Genomic DNA, 16,236 nt, shown 5'->3' with positions numbered 1-16,236 from the left:
TTAAAATTGCCCAGGGACTCATTTGTGATTTCTTTTCTTTCCACTCTGTACTACCTCTTGGCTATGCATCCAAGTCAAGGACTTCCAAATGTTCTTACATGTTGTAGTATGTGTGGTCACTTCAAAATCTATAACTTCAGCCCACATGTCTCCCGAGTGACAGATCTACACATCTAACTGCCCATAACACACTGCTACCTGATCAACCCATGCAAACTTCAAACTTCATATGAAGTTCAAACTAAACTACTTATGCTCATTCCCTACATCTGTAAATGGCAACCCTACTCACTTAGCTAGTCAGGCCCCAAATTTTAGATTAGTATTAAAGCTTTTTTCTAAGTTAAAAAAGACCTCAGTGTGTCTTGAGTCTTTCCATACAAGAAGAAAACAAATACATGAATATGGGCTCATCATTCAGAAGCCCCAAACACCTGCTTGATAATGTGCTACATGTCTTCTACTTGCCCCTATAGAGCCGCAGTAATTTTCATCCTTCACCACTCTGCTTCCTGCCATGGAGGCTGACACAGTAAATGGATCCTGTGGCCCTTGGGGAGCCTAGACAGAAGGAGTGAGGTCAAGGAACTATCCAACTTTCTTTCTACAAATTCTCATTCATTCTTCACATTTTTGGGTACAATATTATAACCTTATTTCTGAAATCATACAGAAGATATATTTGTGATAATGAAAGAGGAATCAAGGAAAAATAGAAGGCAAAAGACCAAAGAGACCTGTGTAATTATACACATTGAGAAGTAGTAAGAGCCTTTAGGGAGTACTCCATTCTGTGAAGGCTGGCCTCAATGTTTTTATCTTTTTGTTCCCAATGTCTGACTTTGCTCCTAGTGTAGAAAACATAATTAGCATACATTATTCAAATAAAATAAGAGCTATAAAATAAGCGAAGGTCAGGAGTCCAAGGTTTACCTTGTACCCGTTGTCTTCCTTACGGTTGTGAGATGCAGTGATCATCACACCTGCAACTGCTTTGAGCTCCTGGACTGCATATGGCTGAAAAAATAATAGCAATTATCATCCCACTGTGCTTCCTAGCTACTTATATATTTGACATGAGACTAACCTGACTAAGTAACAGAAGATATTATGGTATAAATGACCTAAAACCTCAATTCCCCACTTGTTGGATAGGGTCCATTTCTAAAATGTGTGGCTCAACAACCGTCTAATCATATTTAGACTGAATTGCTTTTCCCCAACTTTCCTTTAGCTTAGTAGTATAAACAGTTCTTATTCTTTTGTTCATTTAACAATATTAATGAACACATACTATATGCCAGACACTCAACCAGACCCTGGAGAAATGAATGGTGAACACAATCATAAAGTATTGAAGTTGAAAGTAAATTTAGAAATCACTTAATCCATCATATTTTACAATGAGGTTTATCCAACATTATAAATCATTAGGTAGAAGATTCAAAAGTAGAACACTTTTGTCTTCTAATTTGAAGATTTTTCTATATATTCTGTGGCCTCCATGTCACATAAGGGTCAACTCACTATCCTCTCTCCCATAGTTAATTCTCAGGTTTGATTTTCCTTTTTATCTGTAGTGGCTACTGTTTGTCATCCTAGGATGTCTCCCCTACTGCCTCTACTACCACATCTTACTACTCTCTGGCCCACAGAGGTTAAAGTGGATGAACATGACCCAGGTCTCACCATAGTAGTACATTCCCTTGATATGATTCAGAAACTACCTCATAACCCAAGCCTGATCAGTCATAGTAATAAAAAGGTGTGAATCTGGGATTGCTAAAAACACCTTCCTTACCAGCTAGAGAGAATCTACCTGCAATAAGAGAAAAGCCAACACACTGGGATTGATGATGCTCGGAACTGGCAACTTGATGGCAGAATCTTACAGAGATGATCTAGATTTCTAGATCCTCCCTGTTTTTTATTATTCATTGATACCACATTTTTCTTTTTCTTTCTTTTTTAAAGCAATTCAATTATTTGAGCTGCTTAATATATTGCCAATAAATCACTAGAACAGTCTATAGAGACATTATCTATTCTTCAAATATTTGGTAAAACTTATCTATAAAAATTTGAGAATATTTTAAAACTACCCACTCAATTTATTTAGTAATTATAGGTGATTCAGGGTTTTTTTTGTTTGTTTGGTCGTTTCTCATCAGTTTTGATGCATCCACTATCATTTTATGGAACTGGCCAACTTCATAAAATTTTTAACAAAGAAAACATGTTAGTTCTTAGTGTTTCTAATGCTTTAAATTATAATATACTAACAAATACTAGCTTTATCATTTTTCCCTTTCCCTATACATTTTTAACCAAGAGTAAGGGTGTTTTTAATGTTTTGTCAAGATATGACTGTAATTTTGCCCATTGATTATAAGTTCACTTTGCATAGTTTTAGCTTGTATAACTGTCTTTTTCCTCAGTCTCTGTCTGCTTTATTTCACTCTTAAAGATCTTATTCATAAAAGATCAAGGAATGCTCCTCATTCCCAAGACAAAAAGGGGTGTTTCTTCACAAATACTGCAGAGCTGCCTTTGTGGCCCTGCACCACCATTCAAAGCAAGGATTGCCTACACGTTCTCATTCTTCATTATGGTATCTTCCTTAATCAAGGAATTACTTATGACTGTGCTTTTAAAATTTTAAACACAGGTTTCTGGACTTTTTATTTTTAATTTTATTTCATTGGGGTCCAGGTATATGGCTCGATAAGCAGTTCTTTGGCATTTGTTGAGACGTCCTTTGTAATTGTGCTTAGTAATAAAGTATATACTAGCATCACTGAACATAGGATTTTTTATGCACACAAACCAGGTCAAACTTGTTAACAGTGTGTTCAAATCTATGTGTAATCATTTTTATCTGCCTAATAAATCAATTTCTGAAAGAAGAGTCCACCCATGACTTGTCAACTTTCATAGATCAAGTTCTTAGGTAGTTCAACAAATGTTGAGCTGAAGATAAACTCAAAGTAAAATTTGTTTTCCTTCGTTTGGTTCCAAATATCACTCAATACAGAACCATATGCACAATAAGGATTCGAATCTTAGTTGATCTTAGAAAATTTTTCAAGGCCAGCAAACTGAATCATCACTAACACAATACACTTACTACAAAAGGTGTAGGAACATATCTTGAAAAAAGGTAAACAGGAACATCTTTAGCCAGCAAGACTGCAGCAGTGAGTTTAGCAAGCCTGAAAAAAAGAATGTAACTTAGTCCTTAGTTAACTATAATTTTAAAAAATCAACCTTCCACATAATAAATGTTTCATATTACAATTACTCTGAATATATAGTAGCTTTACACACCACATACCACGTTTTTTTTTTTGAGACAGGGTCTTGCTATATAACCCAGGCTGGCCTCTAACTCATGATCCTCCTGCCTCAGCCTCCTTTGTGCTGGGGTTATAGACATGTGACACCATACCTGGCAACCAATTCTTATAGTCACTGATTATTTAAGCTGTATGTGCCAACTTGAAAATATTAAATAAATAAGACTTTTCATAAAAAGGGTGCAGCTCAATGATACAGCACCTGCTAAGCATGTGCAAGGCCATGGGTTCATCCCTAGCACCACATATACCAAAAACAAAACAAAAAACAAACTAACAAAAACCCCGAAAAAATTAAAAGCTTAACAGAAATGACATTACAATGAACAGAAATAACATTACAATTCTTTTCCTTTCGAACATCTTTCGATGGCTTTTTAACTAAGAAATAAAATCTGCAAAGGAAACAAAAGTGGAAGAAAGTGAAATAAAATAAATATGTGCAATTACCCTCTGAAAATATATCAATATATCATGACTATCAATTTATGAAAATACCCTAAAACTAAATAAAAAGATTATGATAAAACAACGCAAGCTACATAATTACTCCTACTCAGTACCTTTAGCAAAAATACTAAAATTATAATACAAGCTGTGACATAATTTCAAATGTTCTATGTTATACCTTTTTCTGTAATTTTTTTGGTGGTAATGGGGTTTGAACTCAGGGCCTCACACTTACTAGGCAGGTGCTCTACCAATTGAGCCATGACCTAGTCCTCTTTCTGTAAAATCTAAAGCTTATCTTTGAAATATTTTTTCTTCTATTTTGACTCTAAAATAAACATTAGCATGCAATCATATTTCTATTTGAATGTCTATTTCATAAATCCTACTACTAGCACACAAAATAATTGTAAATGTTTTATTCCATTCCAATTTAATCTTTGAAACAATTAACATTATACCTCTGGCTGCGGCAGCTGCTAGTTACTTGACCCCGAGTGTCATACCCAACAATGAAGCTTCTCTGCTTGAAGTCTGAAAAACATCTCTCCAGGTATTTGTACATTCCCTGAAGCAAATAAATGTAGAAGATTAGTTCCTAGTGAATGTTTGCATCTTCACTCTTTCTCCTTTTTGTTCTGTGCTGGGGATTAACCCAGGGCCTCAAGCATGCTAGAAAAACTCTACCACTGAGCTATGTTCCCAGGTTCAATGCTTGTATTTTGTAACTTTAAAATCTCTTATTTTTGCAGGTGTGCAGTTTATTGTCTCTTGGGGAACTGGTTTCTGCCTTTATGCCCATGCTTTGAAATGGGGGAGCAATAATGCTCCATCCACAAATGTGCAATGACAAACATTTCCTAGATTTTGGGAAATATTTAATACTATAGAAATATCAATTTAGTAACCACTGAATCCAATACAATATATGAATCATGAGGGAAAAAAAGATGAGACATGAGAATCAGTAAGATTTAAAAAAAAATTGTTAGGAGAGCTCAAGGAAATTATTTCTTGCTTCGAGGCTCTAGAGAACAGAATTTTGAACATCTTCCACCCATGCTAAATCATAAGATCCAGGCTAACCAAATGATTTGACCTATTTATGACAAATGCTTTAAATCAACAATACAGTCCTTCATTGGAATATTCTTAAGATAGCTGCATATTTCTTAAGAAAGAGGTAGCAGAGAAAGATTGCAGCTCCATGTAATGACTTGCCCAAGGCCATGCATTCAACTAAAACTAAGTTATTCTGATTTACTGAAGACCTACTATGTGGTAGGCACTGCTAACTAAGTAGCAGCACCAAATGAGGCCCCAGTGACTTGTAGTTCATAGGTCTTTCAACTATAATTATTTTTCCCACTATTTTTCTCACTATGAGAAATTGAGAAACAGAGAAAGAGAGATTAATATAGCCCAAATGGGCTAGCATCAACTTATTTCTAATGAACACACTGTCCTAAAACCTTACATAGTCCTGTATTATTCTCTGCTGTGAGAACTGATCTTATCTTATCTCTTAATATCTAGAGTTTGAAAAGAGCTGGGGTTTAAGAATCAGATTCCATTTTGGTTTTGCTTATAATGAAATCTTATACATAAATAAAAATATAAACTTAGGGGCTAAGGGCATGGTTCAAGTGGTAGAATGCCTGCTTAGCAAGCACAAGGTCCTGAGCACCACCCCCCAAAAAACTGCATGAAAAGCATTTCTGGCTGAGGACTAGAAAGCAGATGGGGAGGCAGTAGGGAAGGTGGCACATATCCTATCTATCCAGCCATCTTGCAGTCCCTTCTTCACCATTCCCTGTCTTAGCCCTTGGCTTTACAGAATTCTTTCAAAACAAGGTTAAAGAGGATTTACTGTTTGGGAGTTCAGTTAGAATTATGACCACTGAGGTAGTCTATAATCCAGAATTATCTCCACTATACTAAATGTATTATTGGCCTCAAAAGTGCAGTTCCTTCAAGTGGTGAGGATGATTCACTGGGAAGAGAAGCAATTTGTTTCTAAAATATATTGCATTAAGATAGAGAAAAATAAGATAAATTGCATCATATTATACAAATGGCAACTCTCAAATAGATATGGAAAACTATGTTTAAGTGAAATATTTTCAGCTAAATTTTCTAAATACTCTGGTTAACTTTATAAATAGCCATATGCCAAGATGAGTAATCATCTTTTTTCTAAGGTTGTTTCTTTCTACTAATTTGACATGTCAATATTCATGTTTTGGTTTCAAATGCAAAGTAACATTGTCAAGAAGTTGACAATTTTAACCAAAATAACACTTAATCAGAAAGATAATCTATGACCTTGAAGATAAAAGTCTTAGGCAAGACCAAAGGTCAGAACTTGTTCTACACTTTTTACTTATGAATGTACCTTCCCAGACATAATGCCTTTTTTTGTTATATTTTTTGAAAGCAAAACATTGCAGTGAGAAAAAGTCCACATATAATAGTTTGTAATACTTACCTGTGTTGACTGTATTACTGTAAGGTCATTAATATAGCAAAACCCTGCCCCCATGGCAGATCGAAGTCCTGCAGTCCCAAAAGTCATTCGGCAACAAAGACGATCTTGCAACTCCTTGTTCATCCCATTCCGTAACAGATTTTCAATCTGCTCTTTTGTTTTGGGATTCTATTTAAAAATAAAAAAAGCTAAAACTTAATTAGGATCACAGAGTTTTAATATCAAACCCTTCTGAGGGCCCAATATGGATCACAAGGTTTCTATATTCACTACAGATTCCACAGTGCTATTTACTTTAATTATTAATGTAGTATAAAAACAGTATTTGCCATTTTCTGAGTCCCCAAAGGAACCAGCCTCCAAAGAGTGATTTTTTTATACCATTTAAAAATAGCATATTGAAATATTTTTCAATAATTTGATAAAGTTAAGAGCTATGGATCCAAAATAACTTCTTAGTAAAAAATGACACCAATTTAATGAGAATCTACATTAAATTTAAAAAGATATATGGAAGCTACTAGATAAATGCCAGGAAAACATACTACCTATGCCTCTGCAAATCAAAATAAACAGATAAATCTTACTATTCTTTAAAAACACAGAAAACCATTCAACTTATCCACAGCATGAGTTGACCACAAGAAGGTCTTAGGTGTCAAGTGTGTCATGTTGAATTTTCTTAAAATCCAAACACAGCTTGAGAGGCAAGGCATACCAACACCCATATTTTAGAATGCTGTATTTCATTAGCATGAACTTTAACTTATAAGTCTTAAGGATATCTATGGCTAAAAACAATGCTTCACAAAAGAGTGGCAGATTTGGGGACGGGGTGTAGCTCAGTGATATAGTGCGTGCTTATGTATGCAAGGCCTTGGTTAGCCCCCGGCACCAACAAATACATACATACATACATAAAGAGTAGCAGATTTCAAACAGACATGAAATTATAATAAAAATAAAACTGAAGTGGAATTTTCTATTTTGGAGAATCACATATTAAGAAAAAAAGGGTGAAACGAAACCCCAGCAGCACAGCAACTAAGAGATAGCATAGATAAATGGGACCTCCTAAAACTAAAAAGCTTCTGTTCATCAAAAGAAATGGTCTCTAAACTGAAGAGAACACCCACAGAGTGGGAGAAAATATTTGCCAGCTATATGTCAGACAAAGGACTGATAACCAGAATATATAGGGAACTTTAAAACTAAATTCTCCCAAAACTAATGAACCAATAAAGAAATGGGCAAGTGAACTAAACAGAACTTTCTCAAAAGAAGAAATTCAAATGGCCAAAAAACACATGAAAAAATGCTCACTATCTCTAGCAATAAAGGAAATGCAAATTAAAACCACACTAAGATTCCACCTCACCCCTGTTAGAATAGCCATCATCAGCAACACCACCAACAACAGGTGTTGGCGAGGATGCGGGGAAAAAGGAACCCTCTTACACTGTTGGTGGGGATGTAGACTAGTACAACCACTCTGGAAAAAAATTTGGAGGCTACTTAAAAAGCTGGACATCAATCTGCCATTTGATCCAGCAATACCACTCTTGGGGATATACCCAAAAGACTGTTACTCCAGAGGCACCTGCACACCCATGTTTATTGCGGCACTATTCACAATAGCCAAGTTATGGAAACAGCCAAGATGCCCCACCACTGACGAATGGATTAAGAAAATGTGGTATCTATATACAATGGACTTTTATGCAGCCACAAAGAAGAACGAAATGTTATCATTCGCTGGTAAATGGATGGAATTGGAGAACATCATTCTGAGTGAGGTTAGCCTGGTCCAAAAGACCAAATATCATATGTTCTCCCTCATATGCGGACATTAGATCAAGGGCAAACACAACAAGGGGATTGGACTTTGAGCACATGATAAAAGCGAGAGCACACAAGGGAGGGGTGAGGATAGGTAAGACACCTAAAAAATTAGCTAGCATTTGTTGCCCTTAACGCAGAGAAACTAAAGCAGATACCTTAAAGCAACTGAGGCCAATAGGAAAAGGGGAACAGGTACTAGAGAAAAGGTGAGATCAAAAAGAATTAACCTAGAAGGTAACACACACGCACAGGAAATCAATGCGAGCCAATGCCCTGGATAGCTATCCTTATCTCAACCAGCAAAAACCCTTGTCCCTTCCTGTTATTGCTTATACTCTCTCTACAACAAAATTAGAAATAAGGGCAAAATAGTTTCTGCTGGGTATTGAGGGGGTGAGGGGAGAGGGAGGGGGTGGAGTGGGTGGTAAGGGAGGGGGTGGGGGCAGGAGGGAGAAATGAACCAAGCCTTGTATGCACACATGAATAATAAAAGAAAAAAAAACAATAAAAAAAAATCAGCAGGGTGGAATGGTGCACAACTGTAATACCAGCTACTCCAGAGGCAAAGGTAGGAGGATCTCAGTCTGAGACCACCTGGGCAAAAACACAAGACTCTATCTGAAAAACACTAAAAAGGACTGGAGGGGTGGTTCAAGAGACAGAGGGTTTGCCTACCAAGTGTGAGGCCCTGAGTTCAAGCCCCATTACTAAAAAAATATTTTTCTACTTGTTTTCTTCTAGAAGTTTTATAGTTTTGTATTTTACATTTAGGTCTATGATCTATTTTGCATTATTTTTCATAAATGGCATGAGAAATGGTTGTACAGTTATTGCCATTATTTTACAAGTAGATTATCGAATTGTTCCAGAACCATTTGTTGAAAAGACCATATTTTCTTCACTAAATTTCCCTGGCACTTTGTCAAAAAAACAACTGACCACCAACATGTGAATTTATTTCTGGATTCTCCATTCTGTTCCATCAATCTACATGTCTATCCTTGGATCAGTATTATACTGCTTTGATTCTCTTAGCTCTATACTAAGCTTTGAGATTAGGGAGTTTGTGTTCTCCAAGTTTGTAATTCTCTTTCAAAATTGTTTGGCTGTTCTAGATCCTTTGCATTTCCATATTCATTTTAGGATCAGCTTGTTAATTTCTAAAAAAAAAATAATAAGCCTTTTGCAGTTTTGATAAAGTTGGGACTGAACCTATCAATTTTGGGGAGGTCTTTTTTCTTTTCTGATTCTTGGTGTTGAGCATCTTTTTGTATGTTTGTGCCTATTTATATACCGCAAGTCCTTTTCTCATTTTTATTATAATTATTAAGGCACATTAACTGTATGACTTAATGGGTTTCCCTGTTATGTTTCCCTACATGCATCTATTGTGCTTTGATTCTGTCCACCTTCTCGGTAGGGTCTTTTTACAAAAAACAAAATTTGGTATTGTCAACAAAAGTGGGCAGTTGAGATCATGAAGAAAGGAGAGGAACTGGGGGGAGGACAATCCTTACTGGTACATCCGCAAAGTGAAGTGGGAGAGGTAATTCCATCACAGGCACATTCTTCCCCCACTAGCAAATTCTGGAGGGGGAGATGTGGCAGATAGGAAGATAAAGCAGCAGCAATCGGCTGAAAGTAAAGCTTTCAGATATTCCTAGAATAAGAACCTTTGTTCTAGGGTTCCCTTAGTTTCCCTGAGAAACCTGTAACAGTTTTGCCTCAGAGAAATAAACAACGCACTGGCCCTCTACCTAGGAGACCCCATGGTTACCGTTGCATGGTCGAAGTGGGGCTCATAGTGTCCTCCGATCCCGTAGTTCACCACCTGGAGATACTCTGCATGGGGAGACTGGACATCAAGGCCTGTGAGGGCAGCAATGCGGTGGTCAAGGGTCCCCAGTATTGGGTCAACGGTGTCCTTCAGCCAGGCACTAAAACACAGATTGGCACATCAGTGATTTGACGTGAGAAATGACTACCTGATGTCTGTGCATGAATGAATGAATGAATGAACGAACAAACGAACAAATGAGTCATGTCAACTGTCAGAGGAAGGAAGGGAGGAAAAGAGGGAGGAGGCAGGCAGCCATGAATCCCTCATCACTCACGTCCGGTGTGCCTAGTCCACCTGGTCCTCTGTGTCAACAGTCACACATTCATTTACTCGACCTTCTCCAAGGTCCACTAACTGTGAGGCCTGTGCTAGATGCTGAGGCTACAGAGTGGAGGTTCACAGCACACCGGCTCTTGACTCAATAACCCTAAAACTGCTATGTTCTAAAGCCGTCTGCAGCAGAGGGAGGCAAGTGCAATGGAGTAAGCTTGAGATGTGAAGTAATTAAATTTCAGCATGCACACTTGGACCCCAGCTACCTGGGAGGAGGACGCAGGAGGATCACTTGAGCTCAGGAGTTTGGAGCCAGACTGGACGGCACAGTGAGACCCTGTCTCAAAAGAAAAAAAAAAAAAGAAAGAAAGAAAGAAGGAAGGAAGGAAGGGGGGTGGGAGGGAGGTAAAGAAGTAAGACTAGTCCCCAATTCTCTGTGCGATCCTGTCAGATACTTAACCTCTAATCTAAGGGTCAGTGTACTCATCTATAAAATGGGAGTGACAATAAGATCTAAGTCACAGCCTTGTGAAAACTGTAAGAGAAACGCTTATGGAGATGTTTGTAAGCATACATTACTGATCACTGTGAAACCCAGGAGATTCTCTGCTCCTTGGCTCCACTCTGTGCAAACCAGAACAGTCAAAGGCCAGAGCACAGCCCAGTTTCTTCCTGAATTCCTGAAGTGGAAACTTTGGAGTCAGAAATGAGGTCTCTGGGAAATGAGGATGTATTCCCCAAATAAAGCCATTGGCCCTCCTGGGGAGACCATGAGCCTCTGAGGGAAGAGAGGCCGGGTCTGCTAGCAGAAGACCACTTCTTTTCTGTTTAAGTGATGGGTTCATTTGTTCATTCCTCCGCATGGAGTACATGCAACTTACTAGTTCGCAAAGACATCCAAGGCAATGCTCATGGACTACATGGGAGAAGAAACACAAATATAACTAAGTAAATATTAGAGTGAAAAAATGAAAAATAGACTTTACAGTGCTGAGGAGCACATAGGAAGGAGAAGTTAATTCTGCCGGACACTGAGGTAAGATGGCAACATTTAAGCAAAATTTTGAAGGGTAAAAATTTCAATGATAGAAGAGGCAGGAGTATTTGGGCCTAAACAGCCAAGCACAAACATAGGGGTGTGGCAATAAATAACATGTGCAAATGCTGATGCATCTGGTCTGTGACAGAAGTAATGGGAGAAAGTTCTGGAAGAGTAGGCTCAGTGCATGAGGTGGAAAGATGAGGAGCCCATGGGAGGAATCTGAATTTTTCTTTATTGTTTAAATGTGTCCTCGGAAGTCCACGTGTTGGAAACTTCATCCCCAAATTCATATGTTAGTGGTTCTGGGGGGAAATGAGGCTGCCATACTGTCATCAGCAGCTTTCTAAGAAGAGAGACCTGAACTAGCACACTCACTCTCTGTCTCTCCATGCAATGCCTTCTGCATGTTATGATGCAGGAAGAAGGCCCTGACCAGGGGCTCTTAAACTTCCCAGCCTGCAGAACCATAAGCTAAATGAACCTCTGTTCTTTATAAATTACCCATCCTGTGGTATTCAGTTATTGCAACAGAAAATAACCTAGGACGTGGTAATGGATAGTCAGTGGAGGCATGTGAGCAAGAAAATGACCTGGCATATCAGAGTTCCCTGGTGACCTTTTGTTTACTTGTTTTGCTTTTATTGAGACAAGGTCTTGCTATATAACCCACACTGGCTTTGAACTTGTTCTTAGCTCAGGTTGGCCTCGAACTTGCAATCCTCTGCCTCCATCTCCTGAGTGCTATACAAGCATGTACCTGTATAGCACTAAGCCCCTGGTGACATTTTGAGAGACCATTTCCAGTGAAGTTATGAGGACAGAACCAAAATTCAAAGGACTGAGGAGTGATATGAGGGGAGAAGGAGGAGGTAGTTTGATCTGAAAACTGAAGAAACTGCTTACTCCCTAAAAGCATGCATCTAAATAGAAGGTTGACTTTTCTCTATCACACTAGAATTTCAGAAAGGTTAGAAAAAAAACAATAAAGCTGAGGTTATATAGACCTCCCCAAATTTACAGAAAAACTCCCAATATGAAAGATCCCCAACTTTACCAGACCAAATAACGTCAGCTAAAATGATTCTGAATCAAAGCTTTCCTCTCTCACCGCACTTCCCAGATGACACAGACCAACCCCATGAGATCTGGCCTCTCCCCAGGGATAGAGTCGCTGTCTCCCATGGCTTTGATGGACAGTTCTCCCTCACTATCTCCCCAGTCCTGTCCTCACCACGCAAGCAAAAGGCTGGGGTCGGGAGAGTCAGGGATGGAGAGAAAGAATAAAGCCAGGTGCTCACAGGGAACTAATCTTCTGGCCCAGCTGTCATGTCCAGGGAGTTCATGCCTCCCTCTTGCCTGGGCCTTGTCAAGTCATGCTTTGCATATGAGTCAGGAGGTGGGTGGGCTTTACGGAAGTCAAACTCTGAATGTGGGAGGACTGTAATCTTTGGAAGAGCAGTTCTGGTTAGGAGAACAACTAGATGCTTATGTTCTGGTTTTGAGTTTTTTCAAGTCTTTCTCTAATTAATTAATTAGTTAATTCCTCAGATGATATAACAATCCATGGAAGACTGGGGTGATGGGAGTGGAAACTTCTCCCTCTTAGAAAGGAATGTATGTGTCAGACTTGGTGGTACATGCCTATAATCCCAGCACTCAGGAGGCAGAGACAGGAGGATTGAGAGCTCAAGGCCAGCCTGGGCAACATAGCAAGATCCTGTTTTAAAAAAAGAGAGAGAGAGAGAGACAGAGGGAGACAGAGACATAGAGAAGGTATAGACATTAACTACAGGTTCTCTAACAGCGTCTTTGACCATCCCTGATAGCCCTTGCTAACCAGGCAGGCAGTCAGCTGTGCCCCAAACCCGAGTGAGGCAGCAGGCAGGTCCCCTGCAAAGAAGGGCCCTTCTTACCTTTTGCTGATGCGGTACTCCACTTGTAACTGCCTTTCTCCTGAGGCCACCACTGATCTCTGGAGCTGGTGGGAAGGAAAAGATAAAGTCCAAGTGGTTATGATGCAAAGGGAAGGACTGTCCTGTCCCCTCCCTGAAGCATACAATTGGTATTTGCTGATGAAATGGCAGACAGGGCCAACAGCAGGAAAGCCTGGGTTCTGTGGCAGCCTGCTCCCTTTGAACAATTCTGACTAAAGCCCTTCTGCATAAAATCACAGTCGGTTTTGTTGCAACTGCCTTGATTATGAAAAAACTGCACCAGGTTTGAAGTCACTAGTTTAACCTAATGCCTCTATTTTGTTCTGAATTTCTGGACATAGCATTTAAATTATTATTGCTATTATTATCGTTATTTTGCTGTGCTGAGGTTTCAACTCGGCTTGTGCTTTCTAGGCAGATGCTCTATCTCTTGGGCTAAGTCCCCAAGCCCACATTTAAACAGACCCCTGGCAAATCTCACTAAAATGAGGAGAGAAAAAACCCAAATTAGTAGAATCATGAATGTTAAAGGGGAGATAACAACAAACACCATGGAAGTACAGGAAATCATCAGAGACTACTTCGAGAACCTATATTCAAATAAATTTGAAAATCTTAAAGAAATGGACAGATTTCTAGACACATATGATGATCCAAAACTGAACCAAGAGGAAATTAATCACCTGAATAGACCTATAACACAAAATGAAATTGAAGCAGCAATCAAGAGTCTCCCCAAAAAGAAAAGTCCAAGACCTGATGGATTCTCTGATGAATTCTATCAGACCTTTAAAGAAGAGCTGATACCAACCCTCCTTAAACTGTTCCATGAAATAGAAAGGGAAGGAAAACTGCCTAACACATTTTATGAAGCCAATATTACACTTATCCCAAAACCAGGCAAAGACACCTCCAAAAAGGAGAACAATAGGCCAATCTCCTTAATGAACATTGATGCAAAAATCCTCAACAAAATAATGGCAAACCGAATTCAACAATGCATCAAAAAGATCATTCACCACGACCAAGCAGACTTCATCCCAGGAATGCAGGGGTGGTTCAACATACGAAAATCAATAAATGTAATAAACCACATTAACAGAAGCAAAGATAAAAACCACTTGATCATCTCAATAGATGCAGAAAAAGCCTTTGATAAGATCCAACATCATTTTATGATAAAAGCTCTAAGAAAACTAGGAATAGAAGGAAAGTACCTCAACATTATAAAAGCTATATATGACAAAACTACAGCCAGCATTATACTTAACAGATAAAAACTGAAACCATTCCCTCTAAAATCAGGAACTAGACAAGGATGCCCACTATCTCCACTCCTATTCAACATAGTACTGGAATTCCTAGCCAGAGCAATTAGGCAGGAAGAAGGAATAAAAGGAATACAAATAGGTAAAGAAACTGTCAAAATATCCCTATTTGCAGATGATATGATCCTATACCTTAAAGACCCAAAAAACTCTACTCAGAAGCTTCTAGACATCATCAATAGCTACAGCAAGGTAGCAGGACATAAAATCAACATAGAAAAATCATTAGCATTTCTATACACTAACAATGAGCAAACTGAAAAAGAATGTATGAAAACAATTCCATTTACGATAGCCTCAAAAAAATCAAATACCTAGGTGTAAACCTAACAAAAGATGTGAAGGGACCTCTACAAGGAAAACTATAAACTTCTGAAAAAAAGAGATTGAGGAAGACTATAGAAAGTGGAGAGATCTCCCATGCTCATGGATTGGTAGAATCAACATAGTAAAAATGTCTATATTCCCAAAAGTAATCTACATGTTTAATGCAATTCCCATCAAAATTCCAATGACATTCATTAAAGAGATTGAAAAATCTACTGTGAAATTTATATGGAAACACAAGAGGCCACGAACAGCCAAGGCAATACTCAGTCAAAAGAACAATGCTGGAGGTATCACAATACCTGACTTCAAACTATATTACAAAGCAGTAACAATAAAAACAGCATGGTACTGGCACAAAAACAGACATGAAGACCAGTGGAACAGAATAGAGGACCCAGATATGAAGCCACACAACTATAACCAACTTGTCTTTGACAAAGGCACTACAAATATATGATGGAAAAAAGCAGCCTCTTCAACAAAAACTGCTGGGAAAACTGGTTAGCAGACTGCAAAAAACTGAAACTAGATCCATGTATATCACCCTATGCCAATATTAAATCAAAATGGAGCAAGGATCTTAATATCAGACCACAAATTCTGTAGTTGATACAGGAAAGAGTACGAACTACTCTGGAGTTAGTAGGTATAGGTAAGAACTTTCTCAATGGAACCCCAGCAGCACAGCAACTAAGAGATAGCATAGATAAGTGGGACTTCATAAAACTAAAAAGCTTCTGTTCATCAAAAGAAATGGTCTCTAAACTGAAGAGAACACCCACAGAGTGGGAGAAAATATTTGCCAGCTACACATCAGACAAAGGACTGATAACCAGAATATATAGGGAACTTAAAAAACTAAATTCTCCCAAAACTAATGAACCAATAAAGAAATGGGCAAGTGAACTAAACAGAACTTTCTCAAAAGAAGAAATTCAAATGGCCAAAAAACACATGAAAAAATGCTCACTATCTCTAGCAATAAAGGAAATGCAAATTAAAACCACACTAAGATTCCACCTCACCCCTGTTAGAATAGCCATCATCAGCAACACCACCAACAACAGGTGTTGGCGAGGATGCAGGGAAAAAGGAACCCTCTTACACTGTTGGTGGGGATGTAGACTAGTACAACCACTCTGGAAAAAAATTTGGAGGCTACTTAAAAAGCTAGACATCGATCTACCATGTGATCCAGCAATACCACTCTTGGGGATATACCCAAAAGACTGTGACACAGGTTACTCCAGAGGCACCTGCACACCCATGTTTATTGCGGCACTATTCACAATAGCCAAGTTATGGAAACAGCCAAGATGCCCCACCACTGACGAATGGATTAAGAAAATGTGG

At 38.5% G+C, this 16,236-nt stretch overlaps 1 protein-coding gene across 1 annotated transcript in view; it reads right to left on the bottom strand.

Annotated features, from left to right (window-relative positions):
* The window catches only part of LOC141425745 (glucose 1,6-bisphosphate synthase-like), a 49,870-nt gene that overhangs the window by 23,518 nt on the left and 10,116 nt on the right, over nucleotides 1-16,236 (bottom strand). The window contains exons 3-8 of the mRNA XM_074083241.1: nucleotides 13,205-13,269; nucleotides 9,914-10,073; nucleotides 6,295-6,462; nucleotides 4,268-4,374; nucleotides 3,128-3,212; nucleotides 934-1,017 (exon numbers count right to left, since the gene is read on the bottom strand). Coding sequence (XP_073939342.1) covers nucleotides 934-1,017; nucleotides 3,128-3,212; nucleotides 4,268-4,374; nucleotides 6,295-6,462; nucleotides 9,914-10,073; nucleotides 13,205-13,269 — 669 coding nt within the window. The remainder of the gene's footprint in view (nucleotides 1-933; nucleotides 1,018-3,127; nucleotides 3,213-4,267; nucleotides 4,375-6,294; nucleotides 6,463-9,913; nucleotides 10,074-13,204; nucleotides 13,270-16,236) is intronic.

Source organism: Castor canadensis, chromosome 1, assembly GCF_047511655.1.
Source record: "Castor canadensis chromosome 1, mCasCan1.hap1v2, whole genome shotgun sequence".
Lineage (NCBI taxonomy): Eukaryota > Metazoa > Chordata > Mammalia > Rodentia > Castoridae > Castor > Castor canadensis.
Note: the sequence above shows the minus strand (reverse complement) of the source record. Positions and strands in the feature narration are given on the sequence as shown.